Genomic DNA, 20,882 nt, shown 5'->3' with positions numbered 1-20,882 from the left:
TTGCTTTACACCATTAAAATAAGGCTAAATGTTGCATGCATTGTGTAAACTTCTGCGGCGTTGCCACAACTGGGCAGTTGAAAACTGATTTCAGTTGCTTTTCATCATCTGTGTTGACATCGTGTAACTCAGAATTAGATAATCTGACTCAACCAGCTGGTAAAAAACCTCTGCTGTAATTTCCTCTGCTCATTTGCACATCTAATGTATTTGAATGTGTTGCGAGTCCATCTGCAGATGCTGAATTAAACATACAGAAAGACCACAGTCCACTCTTCATTCAACAGATCTTGCCAGATGCAGATGGTGGAAACATTTCAGTTTGTCATTATGAGTTTGTCAACAGATTTCAAATTGTAAAGGAGATTCAAAGATAGAGAGACATGAAGTTAATGCAGGCATTCTCGAAACCACAAGAGGTTACTGATTGTAGCTTGGCCCGTTTACTGACAGGATGAGCAGTTGCAGCGGTTGCAGTGGCAGTAGCAGTAATAAATATCTCATGGAGGACTCTATTTCATGTGCACTTTATGGCACAAAAAAGCTGAAGCTCTCACGACCAAATAAAAACCCATCTACACTATACCTAAAATGTGTCTACTGCCCTCTATGGAGGTTATGGAGGTAAGTCCTTTACCTTGGCATGTCTTTGACTGATTTGCCAAACTGAGGGTCTGACGCTCTGCTGTGGCTTCCATCCTTAATCTGGTGGGCCTCAGACACCCGCATGGCCATGTACTTCTGAGATCCTGCAGGAAGAGTCAGAAGAAATAAATGACAAGTTGAAACTGAACAATCAAGTACATTAATATTAAGTTTATTTCCTTTTTTTATTCAAGCGGCTTTCATTTTGGGAGCATTGCTTCTTTATAACATGTTCAGTTACTGTAATGTGTTAACTGAAAACCTTGTCCTCAAATAGCCCCCGCCCACATGTAGATTTGCTCTGCTTTTGCTCAAAACTGTTTGTTGGCACTTTTACTTTTACTTGCATTATGCTGGTCGGGGAATTCTTAGACCATTTCACAAACATTCCGGAGAGTAGAAGTTAGGCCAACGGACACAAGCAGTGACAAGAAGTACTTAAACTGAAGCACAGGACAGCCACAGCTTACCTGAGAGCAGACAAAGAGTTCTCTGCTTGAGCAAGAGCTTGAGAGTGAGGGCAAGTTTGAGGGAAAACATAAAAAAATCTGAAATGAGTAAACGATGCTCTCAAAATAAGATAAGATAAAGAATGAAATGAGAGAAACTCCTTAATATGACTGCTATCACCCTACTTCACTGTAAGAGAGCAAGGGAGAAAGGGAGTGTGTGTGTGTGTGTGTGCGTGTTTGTGCAATGGTAGGGTGGAAAGGAGTCATACCTGGTAGCTGACGTGGGTAGCCTAGGATGGGGAAAGCTACCAGTACAGCTGCTGCTCCTGCTGCAAGGAAGCCGATCCACCAGGCCCCGACCCACAGAGGGTTTTCTGGAGTCATCTCGGTACTGTATTATAATATATACAGTATATATACATCATTAACTGAATGGTTATTGTTCCATTCTATTTAGATAAAAAAATATATTGAATTACTTATTTATTCAATTTTTTTTTTAGTATTCTTTTTTATTATTTTACTTTTTGTCAGCACCACTGTTATACTAAATGCTTTTCTAGTTCAGTCTGCGACCGACAGCAGACTCACATCAGGTGGATCTCTGTGTAGATTTTCAGGAAGTAACCACCCAGCAGATAGCCTGCGGCAGGACCCAAAATACTTGCGGTGTAGAAGATTCCTGCAAAGAGGGACAGCAAGAGAGAGAGGGAGGGAGAGAGAGAGAGAGAGAGAGAGAGAGAGAGAGAGAGACCAATGAGTCGGGCCATGGGTGTATCCGTACAGTAACTGTCTACTTCCTGTTAGCTGTCCTACAGGAAGGACCCATTGTTTTTTTGCACACTCTGTATCTACAAAGTTCATGTTTCATGAAAAAAATTGGAGTTTGAAGTGTGAAACTGAGTTTGTGTGTTTTGGTGTAAGTATTTACTTTAGTCACACTGTACTGTGCTGCTATATACTTGAAATGGGGCAAACGGGCCAAAGTGCCATTTAGGCATGTTTTGAACTACAGCTGTTGAGAGAGTATGCTGATGTATGAAGATTGATGATGATGATGACAGGTGAAAAGGGAAAACTACAGATGTCTCTGGTGATTTCAAAACCATGAAATGGCACCTTGTTGGTGACGGTTAAGGAGACAGTCAGTAGTTTTCCCCTCTGTGTTTATGAGCACACACAAGACCCAATTAGTTAAATACACCCAATGAGCTCCTTCCTCTAACTGTCAGTAAGAGAGAGAACAACTCATTTGTGATTGTACTCGGTATGGTTGCTGCTACATATAGTCATTGTACTATGTATTGTGTCATGGGAGAAACAGAAAAGCACTCTATCTAATCCGTGAGGGAAAGTGCCACTGCACACATACAATCATTTACACATTCAACCATAAAAAAGATGTAAAGATGTGTGGTTCTTAGCCAGAGGTCATGATCCTCTGGTGGTTGAAGGATGGGTGCTTATTGGCAATAATAATCACATCTCAACCTGCATACAACATATTAAAGGGATAGTTCACCCAGACAAACACTTCATCTACCCCTCCATCAACAAAGTGGTGAGCAGATGATGAGTGAATTTTCATTCCTGGGTGAACTACACTTTTAATTAAACAGGCTAAAGTTTCTTTTCTGTTGTAGCTACAGCTAAGTACGTCTGCCTGTGACAGTTTTTGTGTCACAATTTAACTTTCACTCAGAAGAGTTTTTATAAAACAGTTAAATATTTAAGTAATAATGATCACAACTCTTGTGATTTGAAAATCAGATTCTTTTAAATAGTTATTTCACTTTTAAAATGACAAAAAAATCCTCATTTTGCAGCAGAGACAAAAATAATTCAAGTCATCATTGTTGTTAGTTCTGTTTTAAAGGTACAGTGTGTAGAGTTTTGTGATATCTAGTGTTGAAATTGCATGTTGCAGCTAAACACCCCTCACCTCACCCTCCTTTGTTTGTTTGTTCAGTCTGGACTACTGTAAAAAACATGGTGGCCTCCGCAGAGAGGGTCCCCTTGATGTAAATATAAAGTATTTAAATATAAAGGGCCTTTTATGGGATAAAGAAAACTACAATTCATACAACTCAGATGAAACAAACTAGTGAAAACATCATGAGGATTATTCTACATTAAATTTCTACCAATAGATCCCTTTTACCTAAATCTTACACACTGGACCTTTAAAATATTTGGTACAAACAATCCAATGAAAACATGCTCTACTGAATGAATTACTCATGTGACTTACCCATATACACAGGCGCATAGTTGGACTGGACATTCTCATCCAGGTACGTGACCCCTAATGTGTAGAGAGGTGTAGCTCCCACTCCGTGTAGAAACTGGCTCAGCATGAACACAAACCGATAGTTGGACAATCCTCCACCCTGCTCGTCCTGGCATGGGCTGGTACGGTTGGCAGAGCACATTCCTGTTTGTTGGGGCACACTGACCTCGTAGAGAGGTGTGGTGAAGTAAGGCAGGGAAAACACCAGGGAACCCATTGCCATGATCAGCACCCCCCATCCCAGCCAGCGAGGCTTGTGCCCCGTCCCGCCAAAGTAACTGACGAAGGCCAGACAAATGCAGGCAGCAATGTCGTAGGAGCTGGCAATGAGGCCAGACTGGTAGCTGTGCAAGTCATATCGCTTCTCAATTGTTGTGATCACTGTGTTAATGAGGCCGTTGACTATCATCCCCTGGAGGAAACTAGCGGCACAGAGGAAAAACAGTACCCAACGAGAGGTGTTGAAAACTTGAATGAATTTGGGGGTCACAGCCCCCCAGCCACATAGCTGATCCACATCAGTGGAGCTTAGCTTTAATCCCACGGGTGCCTCTGTAAACGGTGTGGCCTCCACCCCATATAGCTGCCCGGGGACTGTGGAAGCCCCAGTAAAAATATCAGGCTGGATGGGACCATGAGCAACTGTGGGGCTACCTGTCTTGGAGTCCACTGGACTGGGGGTGTCCAGAGAGGGACCCCCGCTGACAGGGCACTCCTTTAGGTCCAGGAGCTCCTGCCTGGAGCTGAAGGATGCGTCGGCATTAAGCAAGATTGGCATTGCCCTTTTGAAGGCAGTGTGAGATTCCTGGGGCACAGATGGAGGATAAACGTGGGAGGCCTTTGAATGTGGTAGACAGAGTAATATGTTTATGACCACAACATAAAAAAGGTCAAGTTGAATCAGCTGAGGCTCAGGGTGAATTTCTTGTGGTCAGCACTCTGCCACGCTTCTCTCAGAATCTATCTATTCTTTGCTGGTATGGTGTACTCCATGTGTCCACAGTGCTGCTGAATATTTCTGAAGGCTCTTCAGGTAAGGTTGTAGAGGTGGCAAAAGGCGTACTTCATAATCCTAAAAAGAGCAGAGACAGAGGGAAGAAATAAAGGTATATGTATCAATCATTTTATATAAGACACCACATTTTGTAGTTCTGTTAAGTAATTAGAATGGCACACAGAGAGCACACATTAAAATTCACGAGACACAGATTTTCGTTGGATCTACACCAAATTACAAACTCATAAACACCAGTCCACTGCACGTCTCACTGATCAGGAAATGTAATGAGTTCCTCTCTGATCTGCAGCCTCATGCATCCTTCCAACGAGTTGTATAGTAATAGGTCAAGTCGAGTTTTTGGGTAATTCTACTCATAAGAGGTGTGTAAGTGTGTGCCTGAGCAAGAGGAGAGCTAAGGAGGCCCTTATGCGTCAAAAGGCTGGACGACCTCACCGAGGTGACTTCTCTCCACTGATGATGAGTCTATAGATCGATATATTTAGTTCAGTCAAGAACACTTTGTCATGATTAACCCATTTATTGCATAAATAGGAATACAGTTATGCTTGGCGCTGAAGGCTCCATTCTTTGGATGTTCCCTGGATTAGCCAAGCAGTGGTGGAGGCAATCTGCTAGCAGCAGGGTGTGGGTGGCAGTGTAGTTGAGCAGAGATCAGTGAGGCGGAGGCCGTATTTAAAGGGACCACTTTGTGAAAATGGGCTGGTATTGGTGAGTAACTTGACAAGCACCCATAAACCCATAAATCAGTACCTGACACCGTATGACAGCTGAGCATGTGACTCTGTGTCCTGCATGAACTAACGTAATGCTTCATAAATGTTACCCGTGTATTTCATATATAAAAGTAGGGGATAGTGATGAGGGAGTTTTTTCTCTCCACAGTCGCCAAAGTGCTGGCTCATGGTGGGAACTGTCGGGTTTCTCTATATTAATACGATTTTAAGTGTCTTGAGATAATGTATATTATGATTTGGTGCTATACAAATAAAACTGAATTGAATTGAATTACATAGTTTACTTGTAGAAAATATGTTACAGTGCCATGGTAGTGTTTTGTTACTGATGTTAGGTTAGCTGAATGCTAGTACATTACATAACATTTCTTACAATAAGTGCATTACAAGTGCATTACAAGTGTACAAAGCCAGAACAGCAAAAATCATGTAAGTACATTATCTTCTTAACCAAAGTGTAGTTGGAAGAGATCTGTCTCTAGCCTGTCCTGATGTCAATGGAGAGCTTGTTTCACCATTTGGGAGCCAGGACAGCAAACAGTCGGGATTTTGTTGAGTGGCTAGCTCGTAGTGAGGGAGCAACAAGCCGACTGGCGGATGCAGTGCGGAGTGGAAGGGCATGTCCTTGATGTAGACTGGGCCCGATCCGTTCGCAAGTACTAATGTCTTCAAGCTGATGCGGGCAACAACTGGTAACCAGTGAAGGGAGCAGAGGAGCGTGAGTAAAGTGATTTTCAGGTGAGGTGCGGACATCCACTGAGAGATGTCAGTCAGACAGGCAGAGATTCCTGTTGCTCCCTGTGTTTCAGATTGAGGAAAAGAGATAATTAGTTGGGTGTCATCTGCATAGCTATGGTAGGAAACGCCATGTGAGTGAATGACAGAGCCAAGAAAGTTTGTTGGTGTACAGAGAGGAGAGGAGAGTACCCAGGACGGAACCTTGAGGGACCCAAATACAGGCTAACACTAGCAAACAGACTCATATAGACTGATAAAAGGGAAAATGCTTTTGCAGGAGACTGATGTTTTCTCCGTTTACACAATGAAACAACTGAGAGCTGTACTGAAGGGGAAGAGAGAAGATGAGGAAGAGGAGGGGGTGGCAGACGGGGGGATCTTTCACACTGCCTCTGCACAGAAATGAAAAGTTTAATAATAAAAAAGATGTTAAACTGATTTGATGTATTAATTGTGTATGCTGTATATGCATAGGTTTTTTCAGGCAATCTTTTTGTATAGTCTTCTGAAGCTGAAATCAGTTTTCAACTATCCAATATCTGATATATATGTTAACAACTTTGATTATTAAAATAAATAAATCTGGGATGTCACAACACTACTACTCTAATGCATGAATAGTTAACAATATGAATCTATCTGTAACAATGTAAATGTTACCATACCAACAAACATTGCATATCCTGTGCATAGTAATCAAACTAATCTCTCAAACAACAGATTGAATTTATATTGCAGTTATGAATCACATGTTCATGAGAAAACTGGAGACTTTGGCATCACTCTGAAACTTTGTCTCTCAGTAGTTTTCCATCCTGGAGACAACACAATATTTATCCTATTTGTCTCATGTCCTGTTTTAGCTTCACTTTCACTTTGACTACTTTATTGACCACTGTGCCACTCCCTTGAATTTCCTGTTGATAAATGAAAGTACAGTAATATTCCCCCATTAATGTCTTTTCTTAATTCTTATTATTTGTCACATTTATTTTAGGCTCACTACACAGTTAACATAACTCAGATATGAGGATTATATCCTGTTCTTTGCAATAAGAGCCTTAGCAATCTTTCAGACTGCCCCTTTTAACAGAAATGTGGACAATGAAAATGCAGATGAAAGCATAACCTTGTTCGTGCAGGTTAAAAGCATATGAATCTGATTTTTTTAAATTTTTGTCAACAAAGTAATCCTCAAATCAAAGACAAAATCCTAGAAATGTGTCTGCACAACTGGCATTGTGACCTGTTGTTACCTTGGCTGCTGTCTGATATTGTGTTTTGGCACATCTGGATGCCAGGGGAAGAAAACCCACATAAACACACTGATGTGGTGTGGGTTTTAAATCAGTCCATTCGCCTTGTGTGTTCAGACATCACAGTGGAGCTGAGAGAATGGCTGCAGCTTCCACTGGGACTACTACTGGGACTCAATCTATTTTTTTTAATTACACAACACAGTGAAGTTGCAAATGAACACACAAGCCTGAATACACACCTGGTGAGACCTCAAACAACACACATGGGCGATGAAGCATAACAAACCCTCTTTGCTCCAGTGAGCATAACTACAGATCACAGCTTTCATAAAAAAACTGTCGATAAAAACAATGTGCAAATGGGACTATTCACAAAATGTGAAGTTTAAGATAGAATTTCCACATTTCAACTCTAACACAGTCTTGTGCAGTGGTTTACTAATACTCCTGAACATGTGGTGAACAGCAGTCATATGGTTTATTTTAAGATCTCACTAGATTGCAGCCATCTCGTCTGTTTATTAAAACTGTGCGTGTGTCTATGTTTAAGATGACACTTGAAGGAGCTTTGTCAGAACTAAATTATAAAATCAAGTCTGTGTATACATTTGTCTCAAACTACCTGAGCTTTCTTTTCCACAAAATTATTGTGCATATCACAATTTGAGTGGTAACTTTAAGAGGAAGTTGAAGGAGTACTTTCATCTCTGACCAATTTCGTCATTGGAATAAATTACAGAAAAGTAAGTTTAGTGGAAAAAGTAAGTACAGCCATATCTCTGAACAGGATCTTTTAAAAGCCGATGTGGAGTGATGGATGCCGCAATAACATTCTGCAAAATTAAGATTGTGTAAGATACATTTGTGCATCCACAATGTGTGAAACTACTGCTTCCTGTAGTTCTTTCTTGCTTCACTACTTTTCGCGCTACAAAAATAACACCGTCAAGACTTCCTGTATAAAACAATCCATTGAATCAGATCTAATCAAATTTGCAGCAGCATTCAGACAAAAATAAAAACTGTATTAATATGATAATATATATATGAATATAAATTCTAGCTAATCTAATTTAACCTTCCATAAAAACACATGTGTAAATATAGTAAAAAATATAATGTTTACCCTCCTACCTCCATTCCCACAATAAACAGTTTTGGTGAGAGAGATATCCATGTTATGTCCTGAGCCTGTCTCAAAGCCTCTTGTAGTGCAGCATTAATGCAGCGCGTCCACACCATAGACTGTATGGTCCACACGCATTATCCCAGTGAAGAGATACCCTCCCCACTCCTGAGGAATAACTCTCTGATACTGCAGCTCTACTGCCTCCTAATGGATATGTGCTATATTTCCTTGATCTCTTGTGCTTCTGTCGTTCTTCTCTAAAACAAACTCTTGTGTGTGTGTGTGTCTGTGTGTGTGTGTGTGTGTGTGTGTGCCTCATACTGGGGTCAATTGGAGGTGCCACTGTGGAAAATGTGCACCAGTGGAAACTGTGTTGCAGCTGGGAGAAACGGACGTCAGAGCACAAAGTAAATTCAACAACACCCACAAACAACAATCCTGTGAGGAACACATTTACAGCAAGACAACGTGCCCGCACACACACACACACACACACATAGCTAAAGTTAAATAAACAAAATCAACAATTAGCTTTTCAATATCCATGGTGGATGGAATTCCACTCCATGATGCACTTCAAAACCATGCAAGTAAAAGGTTGCTTTAACAAGCAGAGGTTGTCTACAAACTTCTTCTTGGTCCGGCTCCACCATTAACATACAAGCCTTTTAGATAGGGGAGGCCCGAGAGTGCAGAGTGCATTCTGGCTGTTGCAGTATTTCTACCTGTTTTCTCCGATAATGTTTCACCAGTTTTGATGTTTTTTGATCTTTCTACTGCATAAATACTCAACTTATATTTGAAAGCCATCCTCCCAGCAGATAATTATTTCTTTGGGTGGCATAATTTGGCAAATTTGCAAGTATTTATGGCAAGTGCATTTCAGCTCAGTGTGATCCACACTCAGTGACACTACGCAATGCAAATATTGTTCCTAATAACTTGGAATAGCAAAGTAGATATTGCAAATTTTTCCCTCCGAGTTACCAATTATTATCGGATGTACATATTAGACTACATAACAATATGTGTAGTAACTATAAAGTAACTGTTTAACCCTCTTCAGGGGACTATCCTGGCTTTGTGGAACCAAGCAATGTCAGGCAAGTTACACCAAAGTTTTGTTACATTATTACCTCCGCTAATGAGGTTATGTTTTTACCCCTGTCTATTTGTGCAATAACTGCTGGATGAATTACCACAAACAGTGGTTCCCCTAGGAACTGTTCAGCCACAGGGTGGGTTATATGGATTGAGACAGGTGTGACTGATCTAAAGCACTTTTCATTAAAGGCAAAGAAGCATGAACAATCTGGGATCCACATGGAAAATGCACTGCGACTAGCCATGTTTGGGAAAATAAACATTTCATCTCAGCTTGATGAAGGCTACAGGGTAGGGATCCATAAGCACAACGAGGAGGTTGACAAAAACTGGCACATTCTATCAAAAAGACTGTGTCAAGTTCTGTGGTTCAACTTGGCCTGCGCGGCCATGATGAAAGTGAAAGCTCAGAAAATCCTGGTGTTTTTGGAGGATTGGTGGATTTTGTAGCATCACTGGATGTAGTTCTGCATGAGCACCTGCAGACTGCCACTGTGTTTAAGGGAACATCTAAGACTGTACAGAATGAACTCCTTGACTGCATCATCATCATCATCATTGGAGAAATCAGGACTGCAGACTTTGTCTCCATCCAGGCGGATGAAACAATGGACATTTCCACTCAGTGTCAGCTGGTGCTCGTGATCCACAAAGCCCATCATGTCCAAGAGAGGTTTTTTGAGCTCATACCTCTCCAAAGTGCCACAGCTGATTCCATCGCCACAGCACTTCTGGATAGGTTGAGCTCCTTCCTCCCTGATGACCAGAAGAGCAAGCTCATTTCCCAAGCATACGATGGTGCAAGTGTCATGAGAGGAACCACAGGTGGTGTACAGAAGAAGATCCAAGATCTCTATGTAAATGCACACTATGTCCACTGCTATGCTCACCAACTTAACCTTATCATGCAGCAGGTGACTTCCCATATCTCAAAAGTGAGTAAATTCTTCTCAGACCTGGCTGGATGCTCTGGCTTTTTTTCAAGATGTCCAAAGAGAACCAGCATGCTCGATAGAGTGGTGGCCCACAGACTCCCAAGAGCAAGCACAGTGAGGTGGAACTTCCACAGTCCAGCTGTGAACACTGTTTTTGAGCACAAAGAAGAACAGCTCCAGTGTTTTGAAACCAGCAGGGAGTCAGGAGAGTTTGATCCTACCACTGTGAGAGAAGCTGGAGGGTTTGTGAGGCTGCTGGAGGATGATAGTTTCAGCTTCTTCCTGAAACTGTTCGACCATCGACTCAGTCTTTGTTCGGGGAATCATGCAGCAGTTCACAGACAACATACAAAAGATCAGGTAAATTAATATGTCGCGCTGTTTAATATTACTGATCTTGGTCGCTTGCTCATGCTGACACACATTAACAAGCACAGTGACAGCAGACACACACAAATTCAGACTGGGTAAAAACAATATCATTTGCAATCACTAATACGTAAATGTTTTGTTTTGCATATAGCAGGGGAAGTGAGATCTTATCACAAGTGCCAGTTGGAAGTACCTCAAGTGCCTTGTCTTACCAAAGTGGGTCATAATCAGATGATGAGAAGAAGAGGAGGTGTCTCAAAAGTTGAACCAGGGCATGTTTGTTTTTCGCTCTATAGCAGTTTACAAATCAAACACATCCATGAATGGAAAGTTCTCAATGAAATATTTGATTGCCTTTTTCAAAGTGTCTTTTCAGGTTCATAGAAGAATTTGCCTTGGGCAGGGGATTCTTTGAAGCATAGTCTCTCATATTGTTAACACACATCTGAGAAAAAACAATCTTAATCAAAAACAACTGTGTTGCACACACTGGAATGAGACTTAACTACAAAGTGAAAAGTGGAGTCAAATCTATTTTTACTAAATGGGAATGTGTATTTACTTCAGCACAACATCCACCCGATCATACACTGTGATTCATTGAGTCAGCTGTGAGAACAAGTGCCCCTGTTTAGATTAATTGGGGGGCGATGCATCGAACATACTCGATGTATGGCCGCTTCTACCACGTGCGATGTATAAAATTACTATATCGCCACCATCGAGTAACAATTGCCACGTGAATCTTTTAGGCCACATGAAATTCTCTCTGAGTTTCGCTTCACCCACTCTCTCCCTCCTCCTCCCCCCCTCAGCAGACTGCTCACACCCCCGCCCTTGCAGAAACCTCTCCTGCACGCATGCATGTTTTTGTATCCAGAGGAATGAAGAGACTCAGAGAGCATGAGAGAGAGAAAGAAAGAGAAGAGTCCCCGAGAGTTGACGAGAGTTCACAGACGTTGTTGACAGTTTGTTCATATTCTTTGTGAACACTGAACCGAGCGAATCCGTTCACAAATGACGAACGTGAGCGGACAAACACACACACACACACACACACACACACACACACACACACACACACACACCAAGTTTAAAGCTTAAATGTCCACTGATATCTTGCGGCGAGGTGCATTCAGGGATAGTCTCAAATGCTAAAGTCCACTTGCTGAGCCATTTCCTGTGGTCTGTTATCAATTTAACATTTGAACAGTGACTAAGAGGAGATGTCAAAATATCAAGATATTATATATATATATATAAAAATATATATAGTGTATCATGATATAGCCTAAAAAAATCACAGTATTTGTTTTAGGCCATATCACCCAGCCCTAGTCGAGATCTAGCACCTGGATATCTTCCAAAAAACCCACTTAGGTGGATCCTATCTATTACTTTTCTGTTAAAGGCTCAATGTACTAGCATAAACATCCACAAAGAAAGGCAGTTATGCAACTTGATCTATTCAATGCACAATTTTCACGTTAATATCAATTCATATTACAGCATCTGTTCAATGCACAATATTTATCTTCTCAACAATATTTAATAAAAAAATTAATATGACTATTTCTTTGTATGAAAGTAGTCCTGTTTACTCAAATAAATACCAGTGCTATACAGAACATGCATCTTCTGCTCCTGCTAATATTTCGCAATAAAACCCCTTTGTGGGGAGACTGAAACTTTGTATATACACGTATTGAACTCAGGACGGTTAGACTGTGGGAGACACACACTCACCATCCCCTATTTCCTGTTTTGTTTTTTATGTACTTTCATGTTAAGTCAAGTCTAACATGTTCCTTAGTGTTCTTCTCTTTACTGTTTTAATAAAACCTAGAACCCCCCTTCAAAAAATAACCTAAAAACAAACTAACAAACAAATTGGTATGAACCGAACTGTGGCTCAAAAACCGAGGGATGAACCGAACCATGGATTTGGGGTATTGTTAAACCCTGATTATATATCGTGGGAAACCATCCCCACGAGCAGCAGGTCTCTGGTTTGACTCTCCCATGGGAGCATTCACTGTATGTAATTGCCCTCCTTTCATTATTATCTGTATGGCCGCTGTCCAAATAAGTCAAAATACCTAACAATATATTTTTTTAATGCATTTTGTGGATGTTTGGCTTTAGGGCTTGATTGTTATGAGTATGGCAACACTAAAACTAAGGCATGCAAAGGTATTGCATTGTATTGTATTGAACGCCTTTCCGGCAAATGTTGGTGTAAAACTTAATTAGAAGAAACAGAAGGAAACTAGTGAAATACATAACCAGTGTACCAGCACCCAAACAAGTTCCTTTCTGTTGATTGAGCTAGCTCCAGTCCCTCCAGTACAGTAGCCACCCACCTTGCAGTAACCCTCCGGGGCCCCGTTGCGGAAATTGATTGGATGGGACAAAGTAGGCACTGACCCAATAATGCTCTTATGCTTGGCTGCAGCTTAGAGAGCTCACATCAAGTAGCCCCACAGGCATCAAACAACACTGTTCATTTTCCCCTCACCTCTCTGTAAATGTATCTATATGTGTTGTTATATATTATTATTATATTATCTATATTTTATTTTTATTATTATCTCTTTTTTTATTTGCTGCTCATCATTTTCTCATTGTCACTGCCTTTAAGTTTCCACAGAACAATATGACAATGAGAATGGGAAGTACAGAAGTACAGAATTTAATTCTAATGATGTCTGAAAAACATATTTCATTTTGTAATTATTTACCAGTGTTTATATATATATATATATATTTACTAATAAAAATATGGATATATGTTAATATACTCTATGTTATATTATATTATTTTTTATATGCAAATAATTGTATAGTGTTCTCGTGCAGTGTGTCATAACTCTGACTAAACACCAAGGTAAACCAGAGCTAGTGAAGACAGTTGTAGTAGTAAGGTTGACCGTTTACTTGAAGACTTCCTCATTTACATGCTGGTGAAAACTGTACATAAACAATACAAAATATTCAGAATTTCTTTTTTAGATTTATATCAGATTGTTCATCATTGTCAATATTCATTGCTGTTTTGCACTGCAGGTGGCAGTTACCAGAGCTGTTGTATCCTGATGGATACGTTGAACTCTATTGTGGACATACGTATAGAACCGTCTAGACTCACTACAAATATAACCCAAGTCCTACTTTGCTATCTGTGTAGAACTTGATGGCATCCAACCCTAGGTCTAGGTCATCCTGGATCAGATCTGCCAACTCTACGCTGAATGTCTGCCATGATTGCAACTTTCTCTTTCCCCTTGATAAGTGTCACATTATAACTAAAGCATATGACATATAACATGTTAACTTATTGTTAGAACGTGTGAGTTTACCTCAACAACACATGTATGAATGATCATCAAACTTGGTTTGAATATTGCTTAGGAGTGTATTTCCTGATTATTACATGTTGAAGTTGATCAGATGGATGTGGTTGAGGAAAACCCTGCTGTAAAGAACTGTATGCTTAGTTCTATGCTGAATCCTGCCTGCCTGACTGACGAATGTCCGAGAGCGTCCTCCTGTCTTATTTATATCATAATAGCCAGTGTTAACTGTGTGCCTCTGACCTCTTCCAATGTAAGAGCAGGAGGTTATAACTTTTAAAAATAAACTGCAGATTCTGGGATTTAATTAGCAGCATTAACATCAGGATGTTTACCTACTCTAACTCTCTATTTGCACATGCAGCCCTCTCTTGGGAATCATTTTTGGCATACCCTCTCTTCCTACAAATTGCCTGCTAACAATATCATGTTACATTGTGATACAATTTACATTATAACATGAAACGTTTTATGTTGCAACATGAAAACTGACAATGACTTGCTGACATTTTAGGAATAAGACACTTACTTGCTTCCTGGCTTTTTATGTCTAAGACCCAAACCAGAGGGAAACAGCCATTCTGACTCTGTAACCTCTGATTTGTGCAGAGGTTACAAAATCCCCCCACCACCAGCACCTCTAAAGTTCACTAACTAGCTCATTGTATCTTGATTGTTAACTCTGTTCATCCCATCTTTATGATAAAAGTAGAGCTGCATGATATATTGAAATGTATTGCCAACACAATATCAACGTGTATGCCATATACATATATCTCAAAAAGACGGCCTAAACTATAATAAATGGTGTTCCATGCACTATGTATTCATGCTCTGCATGTCAATATATTTGTCCAATCAGATGAAGCCCTGTTTCCCTAGATAATGTTGGTACTTCTTTGACACCTGCTCAGGGGAACAATCTTTGATGGAGACTGGAAGAAGTAAAACAGTGCACATACACAGATACATGTCTGCATAACAAAATGTATGCATCTGAGAAAGATACACTTCTTCATACAAACACAACTTCCAACCCCCAAGTCACACACATGCCACCATATGTGACTTTGTGATATGTTAGCATCTAAAGGACAACCTACTCCAAAGGAAGCATACATTTGCATGTTAAGATAAAAAGTACAAAGCTGCCACCAGAGCTTATTGTGTTCTGAATTTCTGTTACCTGGAGGTGTATTTAGCCACAGCAATCCTTCTTTCAAGGATTGATGGATAGTAAGATGGTGTAGCAGGTAAATTACAGTATGAAAATGTGTAGGGCTACAATAACTAATTGTTAAAATGTGTTTATTTGATTTAAAAAAATTGTTGGCAACAAATTTCATTATCAATTTGTTTATGCACGACATGCACTGTGCAAACATCTCTTGAGGTGGGAGCAGTCAATCAATTCCTGATTTGTGTAGCTCATGAGTAAATGTTGATGAAAAACGAGATAACAAAATTAAGAAACAAATTAAGAAAAGTCTGTAGAAAATCAGGAGCAAGTTTGCGGGAGGTTGACGATTGCTTATAACACCCAAAAGATAAAAAATTGAAAAAAATATATATATATATCCAGGTGAAAAAGAGGTGACACACACATAGAAGACATAAATGAAGATGTCAAGAGAGTTGTGGTGATAAGAGCTGACAGCGTTGTTGGGGTGCTGTAAACATGCTGATGTGATTTCTGCAGCAGAGTCAATACGTTACATCCTGCTTCTGCCTGCTGCGCCACCTTGCGCATCACACAGTGCATTATTTAATTTTGTCTGTGCAGAGAACCTCCCGCTGCATTGTGCATGTGTAAAAGGCAAAGTCCGGGTTAAGTCCGGATCCAATTCTCTCGCAGGTCATGTCTGCAAACAGCTATAATGTCTGTCGAAAGACATGGTACACTTCCTGGGCAGATCAAATAGAATTCGATGGCGTATGAGTTGCGTAACCCAAAGGCCACTTTAGTGCATAACACTGCATGTGGAGCGTTGATGATTCCTTTATCCTGCTCCAGCACCATCTGGTTCTGTGAACTAGGTCAGACAATCTAAAGTCTATACTGCATTAGTTCTATTCTGTCCTATCACTGTGTTGTCTGTGAAAAACATCTGATGTTCTGCATTAGATACACCTTAATATTATACATTGTGTGTGAAAGGTCTCTTGTGCTGCGGCAGCCCACTGTTTTACCTAAGCCTCAGGTTGAGGCTACAGTTTATCGAATCAGGACAGTTATCTGGACAGTTTATCAAATTAGGTTAGGAGTAATTTGAGTGAAATTGTAACTTGGCTTGAGGCCTTTGAGTTGCATGACTAAGTCACATTTCTGCCATGACATAGCCAGATGAAAAGCTGGGTGAGTGTTTGTTGTAAACTTTTAACCAAAGTAATATCCTTAAAGAGAAGCACTGCTAAGAAAACAATTGCGACATCAACATGCATGATATACGTATTGCAAAAGACTGTTTGAACTGCGATAAATGGTGTTCCACGTGTCACACATTCACACTCTGCATGTCAATATATTCGTCCAATCAGCCTTGCTGCCCTCGATAATAAATTAAAGATATTCAGATCATTGAATGGTTTTCCGTGAATGAATCATTGTCAGAACAAGAGAACAGACAATTACGCGGCGGCTCCTTCAAATCTCTCTCAGCCTCCTCTCGACTAAATTCTACGATGGAAACTTCAAGTGATCACATTTGTCCCGGATCAAATTCATCACTATTAGAGATCAATTATGTAACATAATTCTTAATGCTAGTTTCAGAACCTGAGAGAAAGTAACAGATAGATAAATATTTGTTTGAAATGACACTGATCGTCAAAAAATGACAGATACTTTTCTCAATGAGTTAAGAAAAGTTTAGAGAGCACCTATTCATCAACCATACTCCCTCTCTCTCTCTCTCTCACACACACACACGCGCACACTAAACCCTATCTCGCGTGACCATTTGGTCGTGTGATCGGACACGTGTAAACTCAGACTGGGTAAAAACAACAGACTTTGTAAACTTAGTCAATGTATGGAGAGCCAGAGGAGATGGGGGCGTACTCACTTTGGTTTTGCATAGTTGGTGCAGTTAATAGTGTAAATGATATAGACACACCAAAATTCAAACTTGTATGAAAAGTCCCAAAATGAACACTGTTAGTGGACTTAGTGGAGCTGTGCATGGCTCCCTGGGTGTCTGCCCCGGACTTGCTGGCACGGTGGCTGGGCTGTGTCTCTTCTCCCACGGGCTGTGGTGCTGTCCTTGGGCCCTGTGTCCGTTACCTGGTGGATTTGCTTTCAATAAAACCATGTTGTTTAATGGAAATAATGCTTAAAATGTTTCAGTGTCTGAATAGAACCCTTATTGTTAGCAGTGAAATCAAGGTAGAAAGACTTAAAGGTACAGTGTGTAGAATTTTGTGATATCGAGTGTTGAAGTTGCATGTTGCAGCTGACCACCCCTCACCTCACCCTCTTCTTCCAAACATGCAAAAGAAACTGTGGTAGCTTCAGTTGTCATAAAAACTCAAAAGGTGTTTAGTTTGTTCAGTCTGGACTACTGTAAAAAACATGGCGGCCTCCATAGAGAGGGTCCCCTCCATGTAAATATAAAGTATTTAAATATAAAGGGTCTTTTCTGGTTTAAAGAAAACTACAATTCATACAATTTAGATGAAACGAACTAGTGAAAACATCATGAGGATTATTCTACATTAAATTTTTTGCCAATAGTTCCCTTTCACCTAAATCTTACACACTGGACCTTTAACCTGTATACTTAAGCACTTGTTGATTTATTGCAAGTCATATCGTCATCTTGATTCAACAAGGTTATCGCATCTTGCATGTTTTCTTGATATAATGCTGCCCTAGTGCTATGGCCCAAAAACACTATCACACTGTGTGCGACTGGCTTACCACCATCAGTAGTGGTGGTATATGGGCAAAGTGATAGATTTATCAAAGGAGGATATTCTCTAGAAAATTGGATCATAAATTTGTGAGAAGATGTTTTGATATTACTCACAAATTTACTTGCAAAATACCTGAAGAAAATAGTTTTTTAGTAACTTGCAGTCACTTGAAAATAGTGCTCTGCAACCAGATTAAGCAGTAGGTACAACACACAGGTACAAATGATTAAGTGGTTTATTAATGAGAGGAATTCAAGTTGTAGCAGGTGAAGGCTGGTGACAAACCAGAGAAACATGCACAGCTTCACTGAGTCTGCTTACAGTGTTCATTTTGGGTTTCTCCATACATGCTTGGGCCCATAAAAAATCTGTTTACCATTTTTACCAACTCTGTAAGTAATTTACTGCTCCCATCTGTGTCTCATCATTTACGCTGCGCACTGCCAACTGAATCGAGCCGAACCAACCACACCTCACCATCTCCTCCAGCTCTCAATACACTACCTAAGTTGACAAATTCTGTTGTTTTAACCCAGTCTGAGTTTACACACGTTACACTGTGTGTGTGTGTGTGTGTGTGTGTGTGTGTGTGTGTGTGTGTGTGTGTGTGTGTGTGTGTGTGTGTGTGTGTGTGTGTGTGTGTGTCTGGCTGTCTGCGTGTCAGGGAGAGAGACAGAAGTGAGCAGGTGAATCCGTTTGTTCTAGTTTCTGTCTGTGTGGATTTGGCCTGGGACATATGTGATCACTATGAGCCATTACCTCAGAATTTTGTCACAATTTCCCTGCAGGGAAAACCGTGACAAGCTAAGGGAAGGATGGCAAATCTTTGCAGCTTAAATAAATCGCGAAATCGGGAGGGTGTGTCTGATGGAGGCATGTGGAGAGTGATGGACGTCACATGATTAGAGCAGCGCAGCTGGAGTTAGCTGCCTACACTGGCTCCCAAGCTTCCGTCCATTAGTCTGGAAGACAATCACATTCAAGTATATAACTTGCACAAATGCAACTTGGACATTTGAAGCTTCTAGTGCACACAGAAACTCACAAGAATTGCAATTCAGTCAACTTGAGGACATCCTGTGTCCAACCATTGAACTTTGACATGAAAAATAAATATTTAGATTATGATGAATAACAGATTTGTCATAATAGTAGATGTATGACTACTAGAGGTGTGCATCTTCACTAGCCTTGTGATTTGTGCTTTTAAAAAATATTTTAGACTGTAACTGTTATTTGAATTGAACTGTAATTTACAAAATAAGCTTTTCAATTCAAAAATCGGACAACAGCCAGTGTGTAACAGTGGTGAGTGTTCTCCACATTGATTCAATTTAGATTACTGTATCAGGGTGGCCCTGCCCGGATACCATTGGCAGCATTCAGGTCCATTACTTTGCTGATCTAATTCCCCTCCTCTGCTCTTTTCTAATCATCACACTTAGAGCTGATGTTTACAAAAACTTGCTGAAATAATATTTATGTTCCTGCATAAACGGGTCGTCACTTCTGCAACGATGAAGTAAAACAAAAAGTGATAATAATAATTAAAATATTCTGCAGGGAGGACTTCTCTCCTGTGTGTGTGTGTGTGTGTGTGTGTGTGTGTGTGTCTGCCCATCTGTCACTCACGAAAACTCATAACCACAATTACTCAATGGTGTTGGATCCTGAATCTGGATCGTTCCAGTCACTTTAACCCTGATGTCCTGGCTGTGTGCGTCTCGTGTTGCGTGTAAGCAGATGGACTACGTGCACACGTTTATATATTGCCCTCATAAACGCTAAAGCAAATCAACAAACACAGAGCAAACGTTAGTAGTGTTCAGGTTCTGATTAGTGTTGATGTACTGTTAAAGTGTAAAGTGAGCACAGGTCAGCGGGAGAGTGGAGGGAGGATGCCAATATGCATCTGTCCTGATCCTGAAGCAGCAGTGGTTATAATTATAAAGCGGCAGGCCATTGCTAAAAGTATTAAGAAGCCGAATCGATTATGTTCCGTCTCTGCATCGATGCAGAGTCCATTTCGGCTTCGAGATGGATCTAAGAATCGAGAAATGTCCCCACCTTTAGAAAACATTATCTAAATTATTATCCAAACTAGATCATTTGATGCACTAAAACATGTCTAGACTGTATTATTTTATTATTGATTTTCTTATCTTCTTATATATAGAGATGTCTGACATGCACCAACAACACCAAAACAAATTCCATGTATGTGTAAACTTACTTGGCAATAAAAGCTTTTCTGATTCTGATTCTGGATTAATCCAACTAATATAGAGTCATGTAAAATTTTGTGAAGACTTGATGCTCAAATCGCTGTGATCTAACTACTTCTCCAGTGTTGTTTAACGCCCCCTGACACACAGAACAGTCACAAACTTCTAGAGTTGGGAATCCCTTGAACTCCCGTGAACTTACTCTGTGTTAAATGCCTCCTGTATGGACCACATAGCCTGGCTCATGCACATGCGGGTGTGAGTGTCTGGCCTTGTACATTATCAGCTGTGTATTTTGTAGGAAACAAAGACAACAATTGCAGGAAGCCACAGATGTCGTGTTTCCGCCTATGCACCTTCCAGGAAGCCGATGCAGAGAGACAGAAAGAGCACTGGCTGTTGATGAGGAGACCATCACGTAATTTGAGAGATGGTTCCGACCCTCGATGAGGACATGGTAGAACCCAGTCCCCTTCAGGAATCCCTACACTGACAGACATGCTTTAGTGTGCTGTGGCTGTAAATAAGCAGTGGATCATCAATTTGACAAGAGCAATTCCGTTGATCAAGCACGTGGTGGAGACATGAGGATTAGACGATTTAAGATTGATATCAGTCAGTCTATGTACCTTAAATACCCAGATATAGCTGCAATGAACTACTAAAGCCCATCCCCAATTAATGGCGACATACTGTTGCTTTGTTAATAT

The 20,882-nt window shown here is 40.5% G+C and overlaps 1 protein-coding gene across 4 annotated transcripts in view; it reads right to left on the bottom strand.

The window, feature by feature from the left end:
- slco4a1 (solute carrier organic anion transporter family, member 4A1) overlaps window positions 1-20,882 on the bottom strand; it is a 33,101-nt gene that overhangs the window by 11,733 nt on the left and 486 nt on the right. Inside the window, exons 1-6 of one of the 4 annotated variants that reach the window (XM_069526910.1) lie at window positions 8,274-8,412; window positions 5,580-5,940; window positions 3,349-4,459; window positions 1,689-1,779; window positions 1,367-1,488; window positions 638-749 (exon numbers count right to left, since the gene is read on the bottom strand). In XM_069526910.1, coding sequence (XP_069383011.1) covers window positions 638-749; window positions 1,367-1,488; window positions 1,689-1,779; window positions 3,349-4,165 — 1,142 coding nt within the window. In that variant the 5' untranslated portion in view covers window positions 4,166-4,459; window positions 5,580-5,940; window positions 8,274-8,412. Of the gene's footprint in view, window positions 1-637; window positions 750-1,366; window positions 1,489-1,688; window positions 1,780-3,348; window positions 4,460-5,579; window positions 5,941-8,265; window positions 8,465-20,882 lie in introns of those variants that run through there. The other 3 variants (XM_069526908.1, XM_069526911.1, XM_069526909.1) reach the window with 3 other exon arrangements.

The sequence above is a fragment of the Paralichthys olivaceus genome, chromosome 6, assembly GCF_024713975.1.
Source record: "Paralichthys olivaceus isolate ysfri-2021 chromosome 6, ASM2471397v2, whole genome shotgun sequence".
Lineage (NCBI taxonomy): Eukaryota > Metazoa > Chordata > Actinopteri > Pleuronectiformes > Paralichthyidae > Paralichthys > Paralichthys olivaceus.
This window is presented reverse-complemented; position numbering and strand designations above follow the sequence as displayed.